The 18,084-nt window shown below is 38.5% G+C and overlaps 1 protein-coding gene across 3 annotated transcripts in view; it reads left to right on the top strand.

Annotated features, from left to right (window-relative positions):
* LOC124144048 (phosphatidylinositol 3,4,5-trisphosphate 5-phosphatase 2A-like) overlaps positions 1-18,084 on the top strand; it is a 126,184-nt gene that overhangs the window by 59,995 nt on the left and 48,105 nt on the right. For 2 of the 3 annotated variants that reach the window (XM_048384944.1, XM_048384943.1), the window contains exon 2: positions 16,451-16,627. In XM_048384944.1, coding sequence (XP_048240901.1) covers positions 16,491-16,627 — 137 coding nt within the window. In that variant the 5' untranslated portion in view covers positions 16,451-16,490. Of the gene's footprint in view, positions 1-3,687; positions 3,708-16,450; positions 16,628-18,084 lie in introns of those variants that run through there. The other variant, XM_048384945.1, reaches the window with a different exon arrangement.

The raw sequence follows: 18,084 nt of genomic DNA, 5'->3' as shown, positions 1-18,084 counted from the left end.
TTACCTGATACATGACATTGTTACATTGGTATTACCTGATACATGATATTGTTTCATTGGTATTACCTGTTGCATGACAGTACTACATTGGTATTGCCTGTTACATGACATTGTTACATTGGTATTACCTGTTACATGACAGTACTACATTGGTATTGCCTGTTACATGACATTGTTACATTGGTATTACCTGTTGCATGACAGTACTACATTGGTATTGCCTGTTACATGACATTGTTACATTGGTATTACCTGTTACATGACATTGTTACATTGGTATTACCTGTTACCTGGTTACATGACAGTACTACATTGGTATTGCCTGTTACATGTCATTGTTACATTGGTATTACCTGTTGCATGACAGTACTACATTGGTATTGCCTGTTACATGACATTGTTACATTGGTATTACCTGTTACATGACAGTACTACATTGGTATTCCCTGTTACATGTCATTGTTACATTGGTATTACCTGTTACATGACAGTACTACATGGTATTCCCTGTTACATGACATTGTTAAATTGGTATTCCCTGTTACATGACATTATGACATTGTTATTGCCTGTTACATGACATTATTACATTGGTATTACCTGTTACATGACATTACTACATTGTTATTCCCTGTTACATGACATTATAACATTGTTATTCCATTACATGACATTGTTATTGCCTGTTGCATGTCATTATTTGATTGGTATTACCTGTTACATGACAGTACTACATTGGTATTCCCTTTTACATGTCATTATAACATTGTTATTCCATTACATGACATTGTTATTGCCTGTTGCATGTCATTATTTGATTGGTATTACCTGTTACATGACAGTACTACATTGGTATTCCCTTTTACATGACATTATAACATTGTTATTCCATTACATGACATTGTTATTGCCTGTTGCATGTCATTATTTGATTCGTATTACCTGTTACATGACAGTACTACATTGGTATTCCCTTTTACATGACATTATAACATTGTTATTCCATTACATGACATTGTTATTGCCTGTTGCATGTCATTATTTGATTGGTATTACCTGTTACATGACAGTACTACATTGGTATTCCCTTTTACATGACATTTTAACATTGGTATTCCCTGTTACATGACATAATGAAATTGTTATTCCATGTTACATTACATTATGACATTGTTATTGTTTGTTTCATCTGTACATGACATTATTACATTGTTATTGCCTGTTACGTGACATTATTACATTGGTGTTCCCTGTTACATATTATTATCACATTGGTATTCCCTGTTACATGACATTACGACATTGTTATTGTCTGTTACATGACATTATTACATTGTTATTCCCTGTAACATGTCATTACTACATAATGTTTTGCCTGTTACATTATTGAATATGGAGGTGAAAACTTGAAAACCGTTCAACGTTTTTCAAAGAAACTTGGCATGATGCATTGCTCATAAGCTTAACTGGTACCTTTTGCTATTTTGAATTTTTACAAATTTTATCCTTATCAGTGTCCATGGAAACAGTTTGGACTTAGTCTCAAACAACTCTAGGCTTTGTTTCCGAGACATAACTCTCAAACTAAGGAATATTTTTGTATACATGTGCAGTGACCACATGCTCACCTATTGCCTGTTCATATTTTTAATTTATATTTTTATTAATTTCTTGCCTTTCCATGGAAATAGTTTGAACTTAGTTTCAAACAACTTTTATTTGTTTCCTGCCAAAACTCTATAGTTGATTAATATTTCTGCATGAAACCATTATCTTTTTCAGGCTATGATGGGGCGGTCGGGTAGCCTAGTGGTTAAAGCGTTCGCTCGTCACGCCGAAGACCTGGGTTCGATTCCCGACATGGGTACAATGTGTGAAGCCCATTTCTGGTGTCCCCCGCCGTGATATTGCTGGAATATTGCTAAAAGCGGCGTAAAACCATACTCACTTACTCACTCACTCCAGGCTATGATTTGTTGTTACTGTTTTTCATATTTACAAACACATTTACAGTAAACTCTGGAACTATTTTATCAAGAATAGGAGGGGGGAACATCTGGGTTTTTTTTAATAAAAGCACATTCTAGTTTTGATCTTATTTGATATGTAATATCATTTGTAGGTTTTACTCAAATTTGTTTGCAATTGAAGACGTACTCAAACTTTCCCCGCCAAAGGCATCGGCAAATCTTGATTTTTGTCCTGTGTGCACTCTTCGCTCCAATCTATACAGAGACACTTCTCTACCACAAGCGTTCTCAACTCATAAGTGTGTGCTGGGAGGCTGTCAGTTAAAAATAGATATGGAATTTCCCAAATGAAACTTCAAGTGCTAGCACTAGAAGCTTGTGAAGCTTTCGACTCTGTATTGAATCTTAATACTGATTATGAACAGCAATTAAGTATTTAAGTGCTAGCAAATTATGAAATAGCATTATGGCATCGATATTCCCTATCACATGACATTATTACATTGTTATTTCCTGTTACATGATGATTATTACATTGTTATTCCCTGTCACATGACATTATTGCATTGTTATTCCCTGTCACATGACATTATTACATTATTATTCCCTGTCACATGACATTATTACATTGTTATTCCCTGTCACATGACATTATTACATTGTTATTCCCTGTCACATGATATTATTACATTGTTATTCCCTGTCACATGACATTATTACATTGTTATTCCCTGTCACATAACATTATTACATTATTATTCCCTGTCACATGACATTATTACATTGTTATTCCCTGTCACATGACATTATTACATTGTTATTCCTATTACATGACATTATTACATTGTTATTCCCTATTTACATGACATTATTACATTGTTATTCCCTGTCACATGACATCATTACATTGTTTTTCCCTGTCACATGACATTATTACATTGTTATTCCCTGTCACATGACATTATTACATTGTTATTCCGTCACATGACATTATTACATTGTTATTCCCTGTCACATAACATTATTACATTATTATTCCCTGTCACATGACATTATTACATTGTTATTCCCTGTCACATGACATTATTACATTGTTATTCCTATTACATGACATTATTACATTGTTATTCCCTATTTACATGACATTATTACATTGTTATTCCCTGTCACATGACATCATTACATTATTTTCCCCTGTCTCATGACATTATTACATTGCTAGTCCCTATTACATGACATTATTACATTGTTATTCCCTGTCACATGACATCATTACATTGTTAATCCCTGTCACATGTCTGAGCTTGCGACGACGTTCATACAGTTTGGCCCTCACTCTATGAAGGTTCATACTCCAATGAACTCACACAAAGTGAAAGTCAATTCTTATAATTTTTTTATAACAATTTCTTACCTCAAAGGATGTAGGCCAAGATCTAAACACAATTTTATTCAGTACATGTGACTTCATGTTTACACTGACAGCCATACAACAACCAGCTATACCGCGGAATAAAATAGTTCCTCAAAAAGAGAGGAGACATGGGCGTATGGATGCACAACTTGCTCTTCAGAAACATCTTACACAAAACATGTTCAAATAATATCACCATTAGATGAGAAAGGTCTGTAAAGAACTACCTCAGTAAGTCAGTCACAATGACAGCGCGTCGTAATACATTTACATCAAGTACAAGTATTGAAAGGTGATTAAAGGTGCGTCAAACAGACACTAAGGTAAATTCACAGATTGCTGGAGACAATCACTCTCAGCCTAGGCACGGATTGAGTCGATACTACGATAGTTTGGATGTGCATTTCTTCGTTTGTTCATTAGGATGGGCCCTGGGGAGGAAATTCGTGATGATATCTATTCACATCCTCTAGCCGTAAAAGGCGACTATGCTTGTCTTAAGAGGCGACTAATAGGATTGGGTGTTCAGGCTCACTGACTTGGTAGATGCATGTCATCGATCCCAATTGCGTGGATGGATGCTCATGATGTCAATCACTGGATTGTCTGGTCCAGACTCGATTATTTACAGACCGCCGTCATATAGATGGAATATTGCGGAGTGCGGCGTTAAACAACAAACAAACAAACAAAACAAACTTTTCAAGGCTAAATGCAACAGTACTTTAAACAAACACATTCTTAGCTGATTTCATGGTTAGAACATCACCGTTTACACATCTAGATACAGTATTCAAATATTCAGTTCCACACAAGTGCAATATGCAGATGCCTTATCAAGGCATCAGAAGGAATGTTCAAGCCATTTCAATGCCGGTTCCAACTTCCGGCTTTTTCAAGGATAGATTGCTAAATCAAGCTGCTTTTTCTGAGTGGAACTAGTACACACATGTTGACACAGCACTCGAGCATAGTATAGCTTGATCCATGTTCACACTTAATGTCAATACATATTTGAGTAGGTAAATATCATGTATAAATTCCTGGTGAGCACAACACTACAACCAAGTAAATATCACATGTTCAACACAGGATGTTTTATAATGGAGTGTTGGTATATCCAGTCTGTATTATCCATTGCTATATAAGAAAGCTACGCGATAAATCGCAAAGAACAATGAAGAGCGAAACATGTTTTATTTCACGATAAAACATTGTTCTATCATGACGTCATTTCTGGAGGTTCGAAGATGTCCTCGCAACTTGATGATGTCGTAAATTGGTGACGTTTGTTTTTAGAGGGAAGTAATTGGTGAGTTGTTCCCCATAGATGTAGCTGGGCAATGTAGATAAACACAATGCTGAAATGATCACATCCCAAAAGGGAAGAGATGTGACACTGGTATTGGGAGAAAAGGTTCCGATAATGGATGTGAAAATTGTAAGAATATCAGGGAAATACCAAACCTCACCCCCCTGTTCATAAAATGGACTTGTCCAACATTACTTAGGTTGGATTGTTCTTGGAGTCAGGGAGTCATCATTATTTAAACACAGGTATACAGAAGTTGACATCACATGTACTAAATAAAATTGTGTTTAGATCTTGGCCTACATCCTTTGAGAACTGGTGCCTTTTGCTATTTGGGAATTTTATAAATTTTTATTTTTTACGTTTCCATGGCAACAAGTTGGATTTAAGTTTTTATATAAGGTGGGTTCACTTGTGGAATATAACAAATACACTGTTAAATATTTCCTTGCCAAACATTGCATGTCTATATATAAAGCACATACTGAACTGGTGCCATTTGATATTCAGGAGTTTTAGAAATGTTTATTTTAGAATTTCCATTGCAGCTATTTTGACATGGGCTAAGAGAAATGTTGGGTCAGTTACCTGGTTTGGGACCATAACGTGTTAAAATGGGCGGGGGATATAGGTGACTTCGTTGACTATACGCTTGTTTAGTTATTGTTTCTTGTGATTTGTCATATGTTTGCATAAAAAAACCCACAGAAACACACAAGTTTTACTTTCAATTTCATATGGATGCGACCATGGTGGATCTTTTGTGGGTAAACAATGTATGCTTCTTAATGAACATTCAACTCTTGACTCATTACATACAGAATTGCACATTTACTTGTGGTTACTTTACAGACAGCAGCCGGGGGGGGGGGGGGGGGGGGGGGGGGGGGGGGGGAGATATGTCATCTTTCTGATGACTCTTGTTTACACCATCATACCATAAACTGTAAACAAGTTACACCATCATACCATAAACTGTAAACAAGTTACACCATCATACCATAAACTGTAAACAAGTTACACCATCATACCATAAACTGTAAACAAGTTACACCATCATACCATAAACTGTAAACAAGTTACACCATCATACCATAAACTGTAAACAAGTTACACCATCATACCATAAACTGTAAACAAGTTACACCATCATACCATAAACTGTAAACAAGTTACACCATCATACCATAAACGCCCCGAGGTTAGAATAGCTCTTCAGCAACCCATACTTGCCGTAAAAGACGACTATGCTTGTCGTAATAGGCGACTAACGGGATCGGGTGGTCAGGCTCGCTGACTTGGTTGATACATGTCATCGATCCCAATTGCATGGATCGATGCTCATGATATCAATCACTGGATTGTCTGGTCCATACTCGATTATTTTAAAGACCGCCGTCATATAACTGGAATATTGCTGAGTGCGGTGTTAAACAACAAAAAACAAAACAAACATCATACCATAAACTGTTCAGCATAAAACAACATTCACTCGAAGTTTTGCTGCAGTCCACTGGATGACTAAGAACACTTCCTCGGCAACAGCCGTGTAAATGTGTTCACACACTGCAGAGATTCCAGGCCTCTTTTGATCCTCCCCTCCATCCCATCCCTGTCATCATGTCCGCTGATCACAGGGCCCAGCCAGGCAGAATCAAAGTTCCGAAAACATTTCCAGCTGAGAAAAAAACTGAAACCTGATGCACACTCTGGGTGGGAGTCATATTTTGCTTCTGTGTTTCTTCTCGTGCTATCCTCCAGTGACGATGATGAATGTCTGATGTATTGTATGGAGGTCGGTGCAGTAGGTCTGGCATGGTGGCACTTCTAGACACCTGGTGAACCCACAGGCAGAGCTCCAGATAAGCTTTTACCCATGCATTTTAAAATCACTGGGTATTCAAATTTCTGTTACCCACTAGTTTTTACACATGTGGGTATTTAAGTTAAATATTTAAAAACACTATTCATCTAGTCCCTGCAAACTGGTGTTGTGTGGGTTCGAGAGCTTTATAGGACTCAAAAATGCCACGATACTTCCACAAGAAAGTGTGATGGCAAATGATCATGATGTAACTGTCATCGTGGAGTTTGGCAAGGTTGACGGAATTGCCCGTTTATAATTTTAAAATAAGTTGCTGATTTGCCAATCGAATACGCAGGGTTACTTCACAATATTTTGATGATATGCACAAGTTTTATTTTTGTAGCGTATCTGTAATGTTCGTTGCGTATTTGATACCCTTGAATATTATTTTACTGCATATTTCTGCATTTCTGATGCATATTTTACGCAGATACGCAGCTTATCTGGTGAACCCACAGGGAAAACTGTCTTTGTTTATGGTGACTGAAATGTTCGAAGCATATATTTAAAGCATTTTGTTTCCACGTGCACAGTGTCCGAAATAACGGCCTGCCCACCTGCCCGTGTCTGGAAACTTTTCTGTCGGGCTGCATGAAATTTTCCTTTACCTGCAGATTGTCTGGCAGATAAATTAAAGATAACTTACGTATTCAGTTTTATTATAACTCGTGGATTCTCAAGTAATTGTTAGCATTATTTCAACAGAATCAAGATGCAATTTGTCTCTTATATTTCACTATTTTTTAAGTATTTATGTCTGAATACGGGCAGGTAGTCCTGCACCCTGACTGTGGAATATATTTTTTTTATGAAAAAATAAATAAATCTAGAAATGTAAACAAACCAAGTCTAGCCAGCTCTAGCTAGCTCTATACCACATGAAATCAGCATAGGGAGATTTTTTGTTTTTAGAGTCAAGAAGGATTTTGTGTAATATAAGATTTCATAGACTAAATGTCTGACTACAGGCAGGTAACTTTGAAGATGGGCAGGCAACATTTGTGGTTACCCTCCCGACCGTCTTGTTGGGTTTTTAGATTATTTCAAACACTGCAGATGCATATTGTTTCCCCTTCTGTATGCTTCTGAGACTTGTCCTGAACCCCCAGTGGGATTCCTGGTTTATACAAGTCCCCATCTGTTACCATGGAGTATTAGGGATAAGACTTGGCCCCAGCATCCTATGTTGGTTGTAAGAGCGACTTAATGGATCAAGTGGTTTCATCTTCATCTTACTCTGATGTTGGTTGTTGTTCATGATATCAATCACTGGTTTGTCTTTTCCAGCCTGGAATATTTACAGGCTGTCCGTTCTTGGGGGGGGGGGGGGGATGGGGAACAAGCATGGGATGCTTGCATTGATTCTGAATCAAATTCCCCTTGAGGGACAAGCATAGGTTGTTGGGGAGCATTTCTAACCCAGATTCCCCCGGGGGGACAAGCATAGGTTGTTGGGGACCATTTCTAACCCAGATTCCCCCGGGGGGACAAGCATAGGTTGTTGGGGACCATTTCTAACCCAGATTCCCCAGGGGGGACAAGCATAGGTTGTTGGGAAGCATTTCTAACCTAGATTCCCCTTGGGGGACAAGCATAGGTTGTTGGGGACCATTTCTAACCCAGATTCCCCAGGGGGGACAAGCATAGGTTGTTGGGGAGCATTTCTAACCCAGATTCCCCAGGGGGGACAAGCATAGGTTGTTGGGGAGCATTTCTAACCCAGATTCCCCAGGGGGGACAAGCATATGTTGTTGGGGAGCATTTCTAACCCAGATTCCCCAGGGGGGACAAGCATAGGTTGTTGGAGAGCATTTCTAACCCAGATTCCCCAGGGGGGACAAGCATAGGTTGTTGGGGAGCATTTCTAACCCAGATTCCCCAGGGGGGACAAGCATAGGTTGTTGGGGAGCATTTCTAACCCAGATTCCCCAGGGGGGACAAGCATAGGTTGTTGGGGAGCATTTCTAACCCAGATTCCCCAGGGGGGACAAGCATAGGTTGTTGGAGAGCATTTCTAACCCAGATTCCCCAGGGGGGACAAGCATAGGTTGTTGGGGAGCATTTCTAACCCAGATTCCCCAGGGGGGACAAGCATAGGTTGTTGGGGAGCATTTCTAACCCAGATTCCCCAGGGGGGACAAGCATAGGTTGTTGGGGAGCATTTCTAACCCAGATTCCCCAGGGGGGACAAGCATAGGTTGTTGGGGAGCATTTCTAACCCAGATTCCCCAGGGGGGACAAGCATATGTTGTTGGGGACCATTTCTAACCCAGATTCCCCAGGGGGGACAAACATAGGTTGTTCGGGACCCATTCTGACCACGATTCCCCACAGGTATGAGGTGATGTCAAGCAGAAGATGGCTTACACCAGGCCTTGCCATGTTGTATCAGGAATCTGGTGAGGTGATTGTAATACCATGTAACCGTCAAGGCTCCCCGGCATACCTTCACAGTTGATGTTTTCATGACTGAGGACTGTAGACTGTAGACCCAAATACTTGACTTGTGTAACTGTTCTTCTGTCCATGTGTTCATGACAAAGAACTAAACAGAGCTTAACGCATTCTTCAGTTGATGTCTTGTTGATGGAACTTAAATCATTCTTAAGTTAATGTCTTCATAATAGAACTTAAACCATTCTGAAGTTAATGTCTTCATTATAGAACTTAGATCATTCTTAAGTTAATGTCTTCGCAATAGAACTTAAACCATTCTGAAGTTAATGTCTTCACAATAGAACTTAGAACATTCTTAAGTTAATGTCTTCGCAATAGAACTTAAACCATTCTTAAGTTAATGTCTTCACAATAGAACTTAAACCATTCTTAAGTTAATGTCTTCACAATAGAACTTAGATCATTCTTAAGTTAATGTCTTCGCAATAGAACTTAAACCATTCTTAAGTTAATGTCGTCACAATAGAACTTAAACCATTCTGAAGTTAATGTCTCCACAATAGAACTTAAACCATTCTTAAGTTAATGTCTTCACAATAGAACTTAGATCATTCTTAAGTTAATGTCTTCGCAATAGAACTTAAACCATTCTTAAGTTAATGTCGTCACAATAGAACTTAAACCATTCTGAAGTTAATGTCTCCACAATAGAACTTAAACCATTCTTAAGTTAATGTCTTCATAATAGAACTTAGATCATTCTTAAGTTAATGTCTTCACAATAGAACTTAGATCATTCTGAAGTTAATGTCTTCACAATAGAACTTAAACTATTCTGAAGTTAATGTCTTCATAATAGGGGCGGTCAGGTAGCCTAGTGGTTAAAGCGTTCGCACGTCATGCCGAAGACCCGGGTTCGATTCCCGACATGGGTACAATGTGTGAAGCCTATTTCTGGTGTCCCCCGCCATGATTTTGCTGGAATATTGCTAAAAGCGGCGTAAAAACATACTCAGTCAGTCAGTCAGTCAGTCTTCATAATAGAACTTAAACCATTCTTAAGTTAATGTCTTCACAAAAGGACTTAGATCGTTCTGAAGTTAATGTCTTCACAATAGAACTTAAACCATTCTCTAGTTGACGTACGTCTTATTGATCATGTTGATAAAACTTTAGCAATTCTTATATATTCATGACTCAGAATTAAACGAAAATGAATTGGCAATTTGAGTTTTTGTGAAGTTTTGGAAGAAATAAATGAAAATATCTTTGAAAATCCAGAGAAATTCAGAAAAAAAACCCACAAAATCTGAATGAGATAAAGATGTAAATTGGTATCAGTTTTTCACACATGAATGAGAATTACCTTATTGCTCCGACCCGCCATTTCCAGTCTGCGATGGGTATTCAACTGGGAATGGAAGAACAAGTCAAAAGAATTTGTCTCCAGTTTAATTTAAACACAAAAACAGGATATCCCTCTCTCAGCTATGAGTTGGTCGTGATCAGTTTTCCGATTCCCATCGCAGTCGGTTATACAAGTATATTATTCACCAGTGAGCGGAGAAGGATTGGCAATGATTGCTCCCTGATTGACTTCTCAGACACAAGAAATAATCCAAGGCAAGGATCTATTTGATCTGCGCTGCGTCCAGATCAGTGACAATTATATTTGTATCACTGACTAGTAATGATCCCCAAAGGGGTGTTTGCCAATGAGAACGGGTCTTCGATCCTGCTGCTTGTGTCTGCTACCTACCGTTTAGGTTGATGATGCGATGTTGCTATCGATAGACACTTTGTTTGATTTATCTCAACACTGACTAGAACTTCCTTATACACATATCATCTATGATTTGTTTTGTTCAAGAATATTTACCGGTACTTACCATTTGCATCAGTCATATACTTAGGCAGATTTTGTTTACGGATTTTGATTTGAAAAATGTGGTCGGTAGGTCGAAAAAAATAAAATGCATTGTAGAGAAATTTATAGACTGGGATCAGTAAGGTAATAAAAAATAAAGTGTCAATTTATTGTTGGAAGAAAATTCTGTTTAAGTCATAAAGAAGTCACATTGCTAAGAAACAATACGAGATCAGTGCTATCGTGTGAGAGTGATTCCAGGTCAAACCTGTTACTCTATATGAGATTATTAGGATTCTATAACAGTAATTCAGAATTAATTTAAATTATTTATTTTTTCATTCCTGGCTTCAAGCCCTAGTTTCCTTTTGATTTATTTTAAATAAACTGAAAATGGTTTGAATTAGTTTTTATTTACCTGACCATTAAGCTGACCATTCCCATCTTCAATGGATTTAAAAATATATATATAAAAATTACAAAAAATATTCAAGGTTAAATTAACTATTTAAAAATAATTGTGATTGATGGTTGTTATATAATGTAGTTCTGGCCTCTGCAAACACTTTGATGCAGAGGAAGAACTTCTTGGAAGTTAAGGGGGCGGTGGGGTAGCCTTGTGGTTAAAGCGTTCGCTTGTCACGCTGAAGACCCGGGTTTGATTCCCGACATGGGTACAATGTATGAAGCCCATTTCTGGTGTCCCCGCCATGATATTGCTGGACTATTGCTAAAAGCGGCGTAAAACCATACTCACTCACTCACTCACTCACTCACTCACTCACTCACTCACTCATTATCATGCTACTGTACTTAACACTCTGCACTTCAGACAGTGTTGGCAGTAAAACAACTTGCTTACAAATCACACTAACCCAAACTACTTCAAGCCAAATAGAAAACAATATTGTCCTACACACATTCATTTTTACTTTTATTTTCCTCAAATCTAAACTAATTTGTCAGAAAAAATAAACTAAAAACTAAGAAACCAGAAAATGGTCTAATATTTTAATAATTTGCAGTCATGATAATACTTAATAATTGTTTTCCATTTTGAATTTTTAGTGATAGAAATTAGTTATTAATGTTACAGAAATGCCACATTGACATGATAGATGGGAGTGTTTTGTGGATCTGAGCACTTAGTATTGCCTGACATTGGTGAGGTGAGGTGAGGTGAGGCGAGGTGAGGTGAGGTGAAATGGGATTTAATGTTCCGTTAGAGATTATAAGTTTTAATATAGGGTAGGTTCACTTATGGAGTATAACAAATAGACTGTTAAATATTTCCTTGCCAAACATTGCATGTCTATATATAAAGCACATACTGAACTGGTGCCATTTGATATTAGGGAGTTTTAGAAATGTTTATTTTTGAATTTCCATTGCAGCTATTTTGACATGGTCTAAGAGAAATGTTGGGTTGACCTGATTTGGGACCACAACATGTTAAAATGGGCAGGGGATATAGATGACTTTGTCGACTGTAGGCTTGTTTAGTTAATAATGTACTGCCATTTTCAATGTAGAGCAAGGTTACCTATAAAAATAACCATTTACATGCTAAATTGACTGAATTGAAACAAAATGCACAGTTGATTTCTAGCATGTTTTCTTTCCAATATTTATTCCCAAACTCACTGTAAATATCGCACCAACCGAAACTCAGCAGTTTGTAAGCTATAATTGTACATAATATTTAAAAATTCTACCAACAATGATAGAGAAAGAAGTACTTTTCTGTAAATATTAGCCCCACGGTGATGTGGTTGGCAAATCAGCTGTTTCGATCAAACGTGGTTATTTTAATTTGAAACTTGGATCGATTGACCAATCAGAATCAAGCATTTCCCCAAATAGGGTAGATTATGATATAACTATTCAGCACTGTACTCTAATCGTGGCGTGAGGTCGTTCCTCTGTTGCCCTGGAAAGGCCAGCTATTATAAAGGGGGAGCTCGTAATGTCGCTCCGCCATGTTAACAAGGACACTTAACGACTCTCATTACCGCAACAGATGTTTTGTACTCTACATCTTGTTCATCGGAAGGGCTGTATTTAACATTGTTGACATGCATCTTTTTTACACTGGAACTGTTTTTTAGAGGATATTGCGATCAGTGTGTCAGACCGTCTCATCTGTCTGCCGTTCATTTTCCGTTCCTTGAGCAGAACTCCATAACCGTTGAATATTTCTTGTTGAAAATTGCTATACAGATCAGTCTAGTGGTGAACTGGTCCCTCTTGAAGATTTCGGTTGTTTATTTTTTTTATTTTTAAATTGTGTGAGATTGTCGGTGGTGAAAAAATACTTTTATCAATATTTTTTTTATTAAGAAGTTCTTTGAAATTGTTTTTAATTTTGTATGACATGTTTGTCAAGCCAGTATTGTCAGTTTAATAGTTGTACATATTGTTTGCAATCACCAATTCGAACACATTTCTCCTGCTTCTCCGCCACCACGTTATGCATGGAAGTTGGCCAAAATAATCGAAACAAATCGCGTTATAGTGTTCCTCAAGCATTTGCGATTCTAATGATTATAGTTTTATTACAAAATTCATCAGATGAAGTTTGCAGTTACCAATTGAAATTACCCTACTGTTTTGCATCATTTTTTTAACATTTTCACTTTCTAAGTCAAGATTACCTTTAAATGTTTTTCAAAAGTAGATTAATACAAACACAATGAATGTATGTTACTATTTGTGCCTTTCTTCATGCAAGTAAATACTTTTTTGATAACAAAGAGGGGAAAAAATGTAAAAACAGGCCAAACTGAAATTCTACCCAGAGTTATGGGATTTGAATTGCCGCATGGGCAAGTGGCCACCCTAACTGGCAATAGATCTGTAATCTAATTTTCAAAAGAAGTATAACTTTATGTTTCAAGTGGTTTGATCTTTGTGTATCATTATCAATATTCCAGTAGTGCAACTAGACAAACCATGAATGTTCTTCTCACATTGTCCCATGTGGGGAAGCAAACCCATGTGTTTGGCATGACAAGTCGACACCTTTACTACTAGGCCACCCCATCACTGTTTAAGGCATGATAGTTGAATAATTACTGGTCATCGAGAGTGTGTTGATTTACAAATTGATGTTAGCAATATTCCAGCAATATTGTGATGGGGACTACACCAGACTTGCTTATTTACAGGCTGCCATCATTTAGCTGGAAAATTCATGAGTGAGTGAGTATGTTTTTATGCCACTTTTAGCAATATTCCATCAATATCACGGCGGGGACACCAGAAATGGCCTCCACACATTATTCCCATGAGGGGAATTGAACCCCTTTAACCCTTTAACCACTGGGCTACCCCACCGCCGCATTGGCCATAGCCTGATATCCGTTTCTAACAAGGATGGGGGCGGTCGGGTAGCCTAGTGGTTAAAGCGTTCGCTCATCATGCCGAAGACCCGGGTTCGATTCCCGACATGGGTACAATGTGTGAAGCCCATTTCTGGTGACCCCCGCCGTGATATTGCCGGAATATTGCTAAAAGCAGCGTAAAACCATACTCACTCACTCAAGCAAGGATGAACAGAAGTAATGATTAAGACAGTTAGCACTCTCAGACTCAGCCCACACACAATCTGTTCCTCGTTTTCTGATCTCTATCCCGAATTTGTCTTCAAAGAAATAAACATCATTAACTGGACAAGTTTATACACTTGTCAAAAAACGAATCAACTATTCCGAAGGCTATAAAACATAATGTCACTTAATCAAATCCCAGTGGCAGTGGATAGACAAGATGAAAGAAACGAAGCCATCAAAATGCGATTCATCCTTGGAAGGAGTGAATCGCTACACATCATTTTTACCTGCATATTTCAATTCACTCTCTCAAAGCTGTTAAAACATGTCATGAAGGCCTACAGGCGTATCCATTAGAGGGGTTGAAAGGATTAGTTATTGATTAGCTGTTGTGGTAGACGGCAATGACTGCATCGTGCTGCTGCAACATGGCCTTTGTTGAGCTTTATTTGTCAAGACTGCCTTCGTGGTGTAGTGGATAGAGAGGAGAAAGGAAGGTCGGGGTTCGATCCCGCGCCGCCTCATATAAAAAGACATGAAAAGATGGTACTTGTTGTTACCCTGCCTGGTACTCGACATTAAAGGGATAAAACAAGGACTGGTTGTCAGTCAGTCAGCATCAGGAAAATTATTTGTATTAACTTTTGAGGAGAGAAATGTATTTTGTAATAAGAGATTTCATAGACTATAGGTCTATATGGCACTATAAAACCAGCATTAGTCCACACACACACAGACACAACACGCGCACACGCACGCACACACACACGCACACGCACACACACACACACACCCTAGATACAGACACCCACACACCCACACCCACACACAGAGACATATATTCATACACATCGCTATTTAATGCAACGTTAACCGACATTGATTTTCATCCAGTTCAACACTGATACACTACTCAGACACGGTACGAACTCCGAGCTGACTAGTCCTTGTTTAGCCCCTAAAATGCCGAGCACCAGGCAGGGTAACAACAAGTACCATATTGTAACATCTTTTGGTAGGACGCAGCCAGCAGTTCAAACCACCGATCTTCGGCAGACACTCTTTCCACAAAGAGCACGGAGACAGTTTCCAATGATTGAAGTGACGACGTGGAACCTATAACAGGGCTAAAAGCGTTCCAATGAAAAATTAATTGATTATAAAAAGTGGCCGATCTGGCAGAATGTAACTGTACACTGTATAGCTGATTCTCCTCCAGGCCTGTTTATTCAACATTCAAACTTGTGGATATGTTATTATTTTTCAGAAACACCATTTGATTCTAAGCGTTTTTGATCTTTTGTGGATTTTCTAACAGCGTGTCTGTTTTGTCTTTGATTGTATTATCTCTTGATGCTGGATGTAAACAGAGCAAATGAAATGGAAGTGGACCAGATTTGTGCAGAGTCTTTATAAACATGGTATTTCCTTGTAGGCTGTAAGGACGTAGAATGTGCAACTTAGATGTTGATAGTAGTGGGTCGATTACTGAGTGCTTTTAGAATGTGAGAATTGTTATGCATTTTTGGAATGTGAATGTTTTGCAGTTGTACAGCTATTGTTATCGCCTGTCCTTTATAGACACATGCATACAAAAATCCCACTCATTCACATTGTCACTCACTCACTCACTCACTCACTCACTCACTAACCTGCCGATCCATCCACTGACTCACTTACTCACTGACTCACTGACTCACTCACTCACTCACTCACTCAAACAACTGCTCACTCACTCACTCACTCAAACAACTGCCCTCCCATCCACTCACTGACCTTATTCTCTCACTCACTCACTCGGTGTCCCCCACTCACTCACTGACTGACCTCATTGCCTCACTCAACTCACTCACTCACTCGCCCACTCACTCACTCACTCAAACAACTGCCCTCCCATCCACTCACTGACTCACTCACTGACCTTATTCTCTCACTCACTCAGTGTCCCCCCACTCACTCACTCACTCACTCACTCACTCACTCACTCACTCACTCACTTACTCACTCAACTGCCCACCCACCCACTGACTCCCTGTCTGACTGGCTGTTATGAGTGATATCTCCATCCCCAGGACCTATGGGAAGGTAATACAGCGCCGTATCCCGAAGAAGATGTCGGCCACATCCTACTTCCACAAAGGGATTTCCCGCCTCCACGCCGAGGAGCTGTTGATGAGAGCTCGGGACGACGGCACCTTCTTGTTGCGAGATAGTGAATCTCTAGCTGGAGCCTATGTGCTGTGTTTGCTGTGAGTATATCCTTCTTTTAGCTCACCCGACCGTAATCCAAGCTACACGATTTACGGAAATTTATTTTCAACCCAAACTAGCTTCCACTGGAAACATCACTTGTGTGAGATCAAGCAGTATGTGTGATGGAGAAATCACGAGAATCAGTTGATTTTGGATACAGAGTCAACCAGCTTCGTCTGAAATCATCAGAATTGAGTGATTTCTCAGAACTGAACCATTTTATTGTTGCTATATAATAATTCCTTTGAATACCCTCCCTCTATTACATCATTGCCATAAATTCCTGTTTTGCCTGTCAATCCCACTATAAATCTTTTCAAATTTTCAACAGATGTCCTCTTCACTGCCAATCTATCTATTAAGTTGTGAGGTAAATCCTATCCTGGCAGGAAGCGAAACTGCAGAATTAAACCATGTTATAGTTGATATATTATTTCTGTATAATTTTGCATCACGATCATAGAAACTTTCGTCAGATTTAGTTGTTAAAATGCACGCTAAGAATGGCCAGTGATTTCATGGCTCATAATCAACTGCAAGAATAATAGCATGATATCATCGAATGGTTTAACCTCAGCGATATTGCTAAAATGAAATAACAGCACGATGCTTTGTAGACCATTAATCATCATGACATCACTCAAATTACACTCTCTGCCACTGAAGCTGGTTAGCTGTGCTCTATACACACAAGACACTGGTTATTACTGTTTACAAACTGAAAACAATGGAAGAATGATGTTGGATGATAAATAGAATTGGCAAGTCTTGGAGTTTTAAACTTTTATCCCCAGAAAAACTCCAGAGAGATTCTATGTAAACTTGCTGCCAAAAGAAACGGACCTGTGAAGATCCGGGGTAGAATAGGTCTTCAGCAACCCATGCTTGCTATAAAAGGCGGCTATGCTTGTCGTAGGAGGCGACTAACGGGATCGGGTGGTCAGGTTCGCTGATTTGGTTGATGCATGTCATTGTATCCCAATTGTGTGGATCGATGCACTGGATTGTCTTGTCCAGACTCTATTATTTACAGACTACTGTCATATAGATAGAATATTGCTGAGTGTGGCGTTAAACAACAAACCAAACCAAATAAAAAAGCCAAAAGAAACGCTAACCTTAGAAACATATATACAAGTATGTACGTTAAGAAGAATGGGTTTCCAATGTGTACCAATTAATGACAAAACTAACAATCAGTCAAGTGTTACCATAGAGTGTCTTTATCCTTATCCCGAAATGCTGCAAGTGATTTCCAAACTTTACATGCTAATCCTGCACAAGATAAATTGTGAATCTCGAGTCATAGATCTATGATGTCGCATGTGATGCGTTTATGAGTGTCTGTTCACACAACATACCAGTATGTTTGTTTGTGCTTCAAACCAATCTAATATATCTTGAAAAGGAGTAATTCTTCATTTATTTATGTTTTACAATCAGTGTGTTTTGA

The sequence above is a fragment of the Haliotis rufescens genome, unplaced genomic scaffold (genome assembly GCF_023055435.1).
Source record: "Haliotis rufescens isolate VD_foot unplaced genomic scaffold, xgHalRufe1.0.p SCAF_52, whole genome shotgun sequence".
Classification (NCBI taxonomy): Eukaryota; Metazoa; Mollusca; class Gastropoda; order Lepetellida; family Haliotidae; genus Haliotis; species Haliotis rufescens.
Note: the sequence above shows the minus strand (reverse complement) of the source record. Positions and strands in the feature narration are given on the sequence as shown.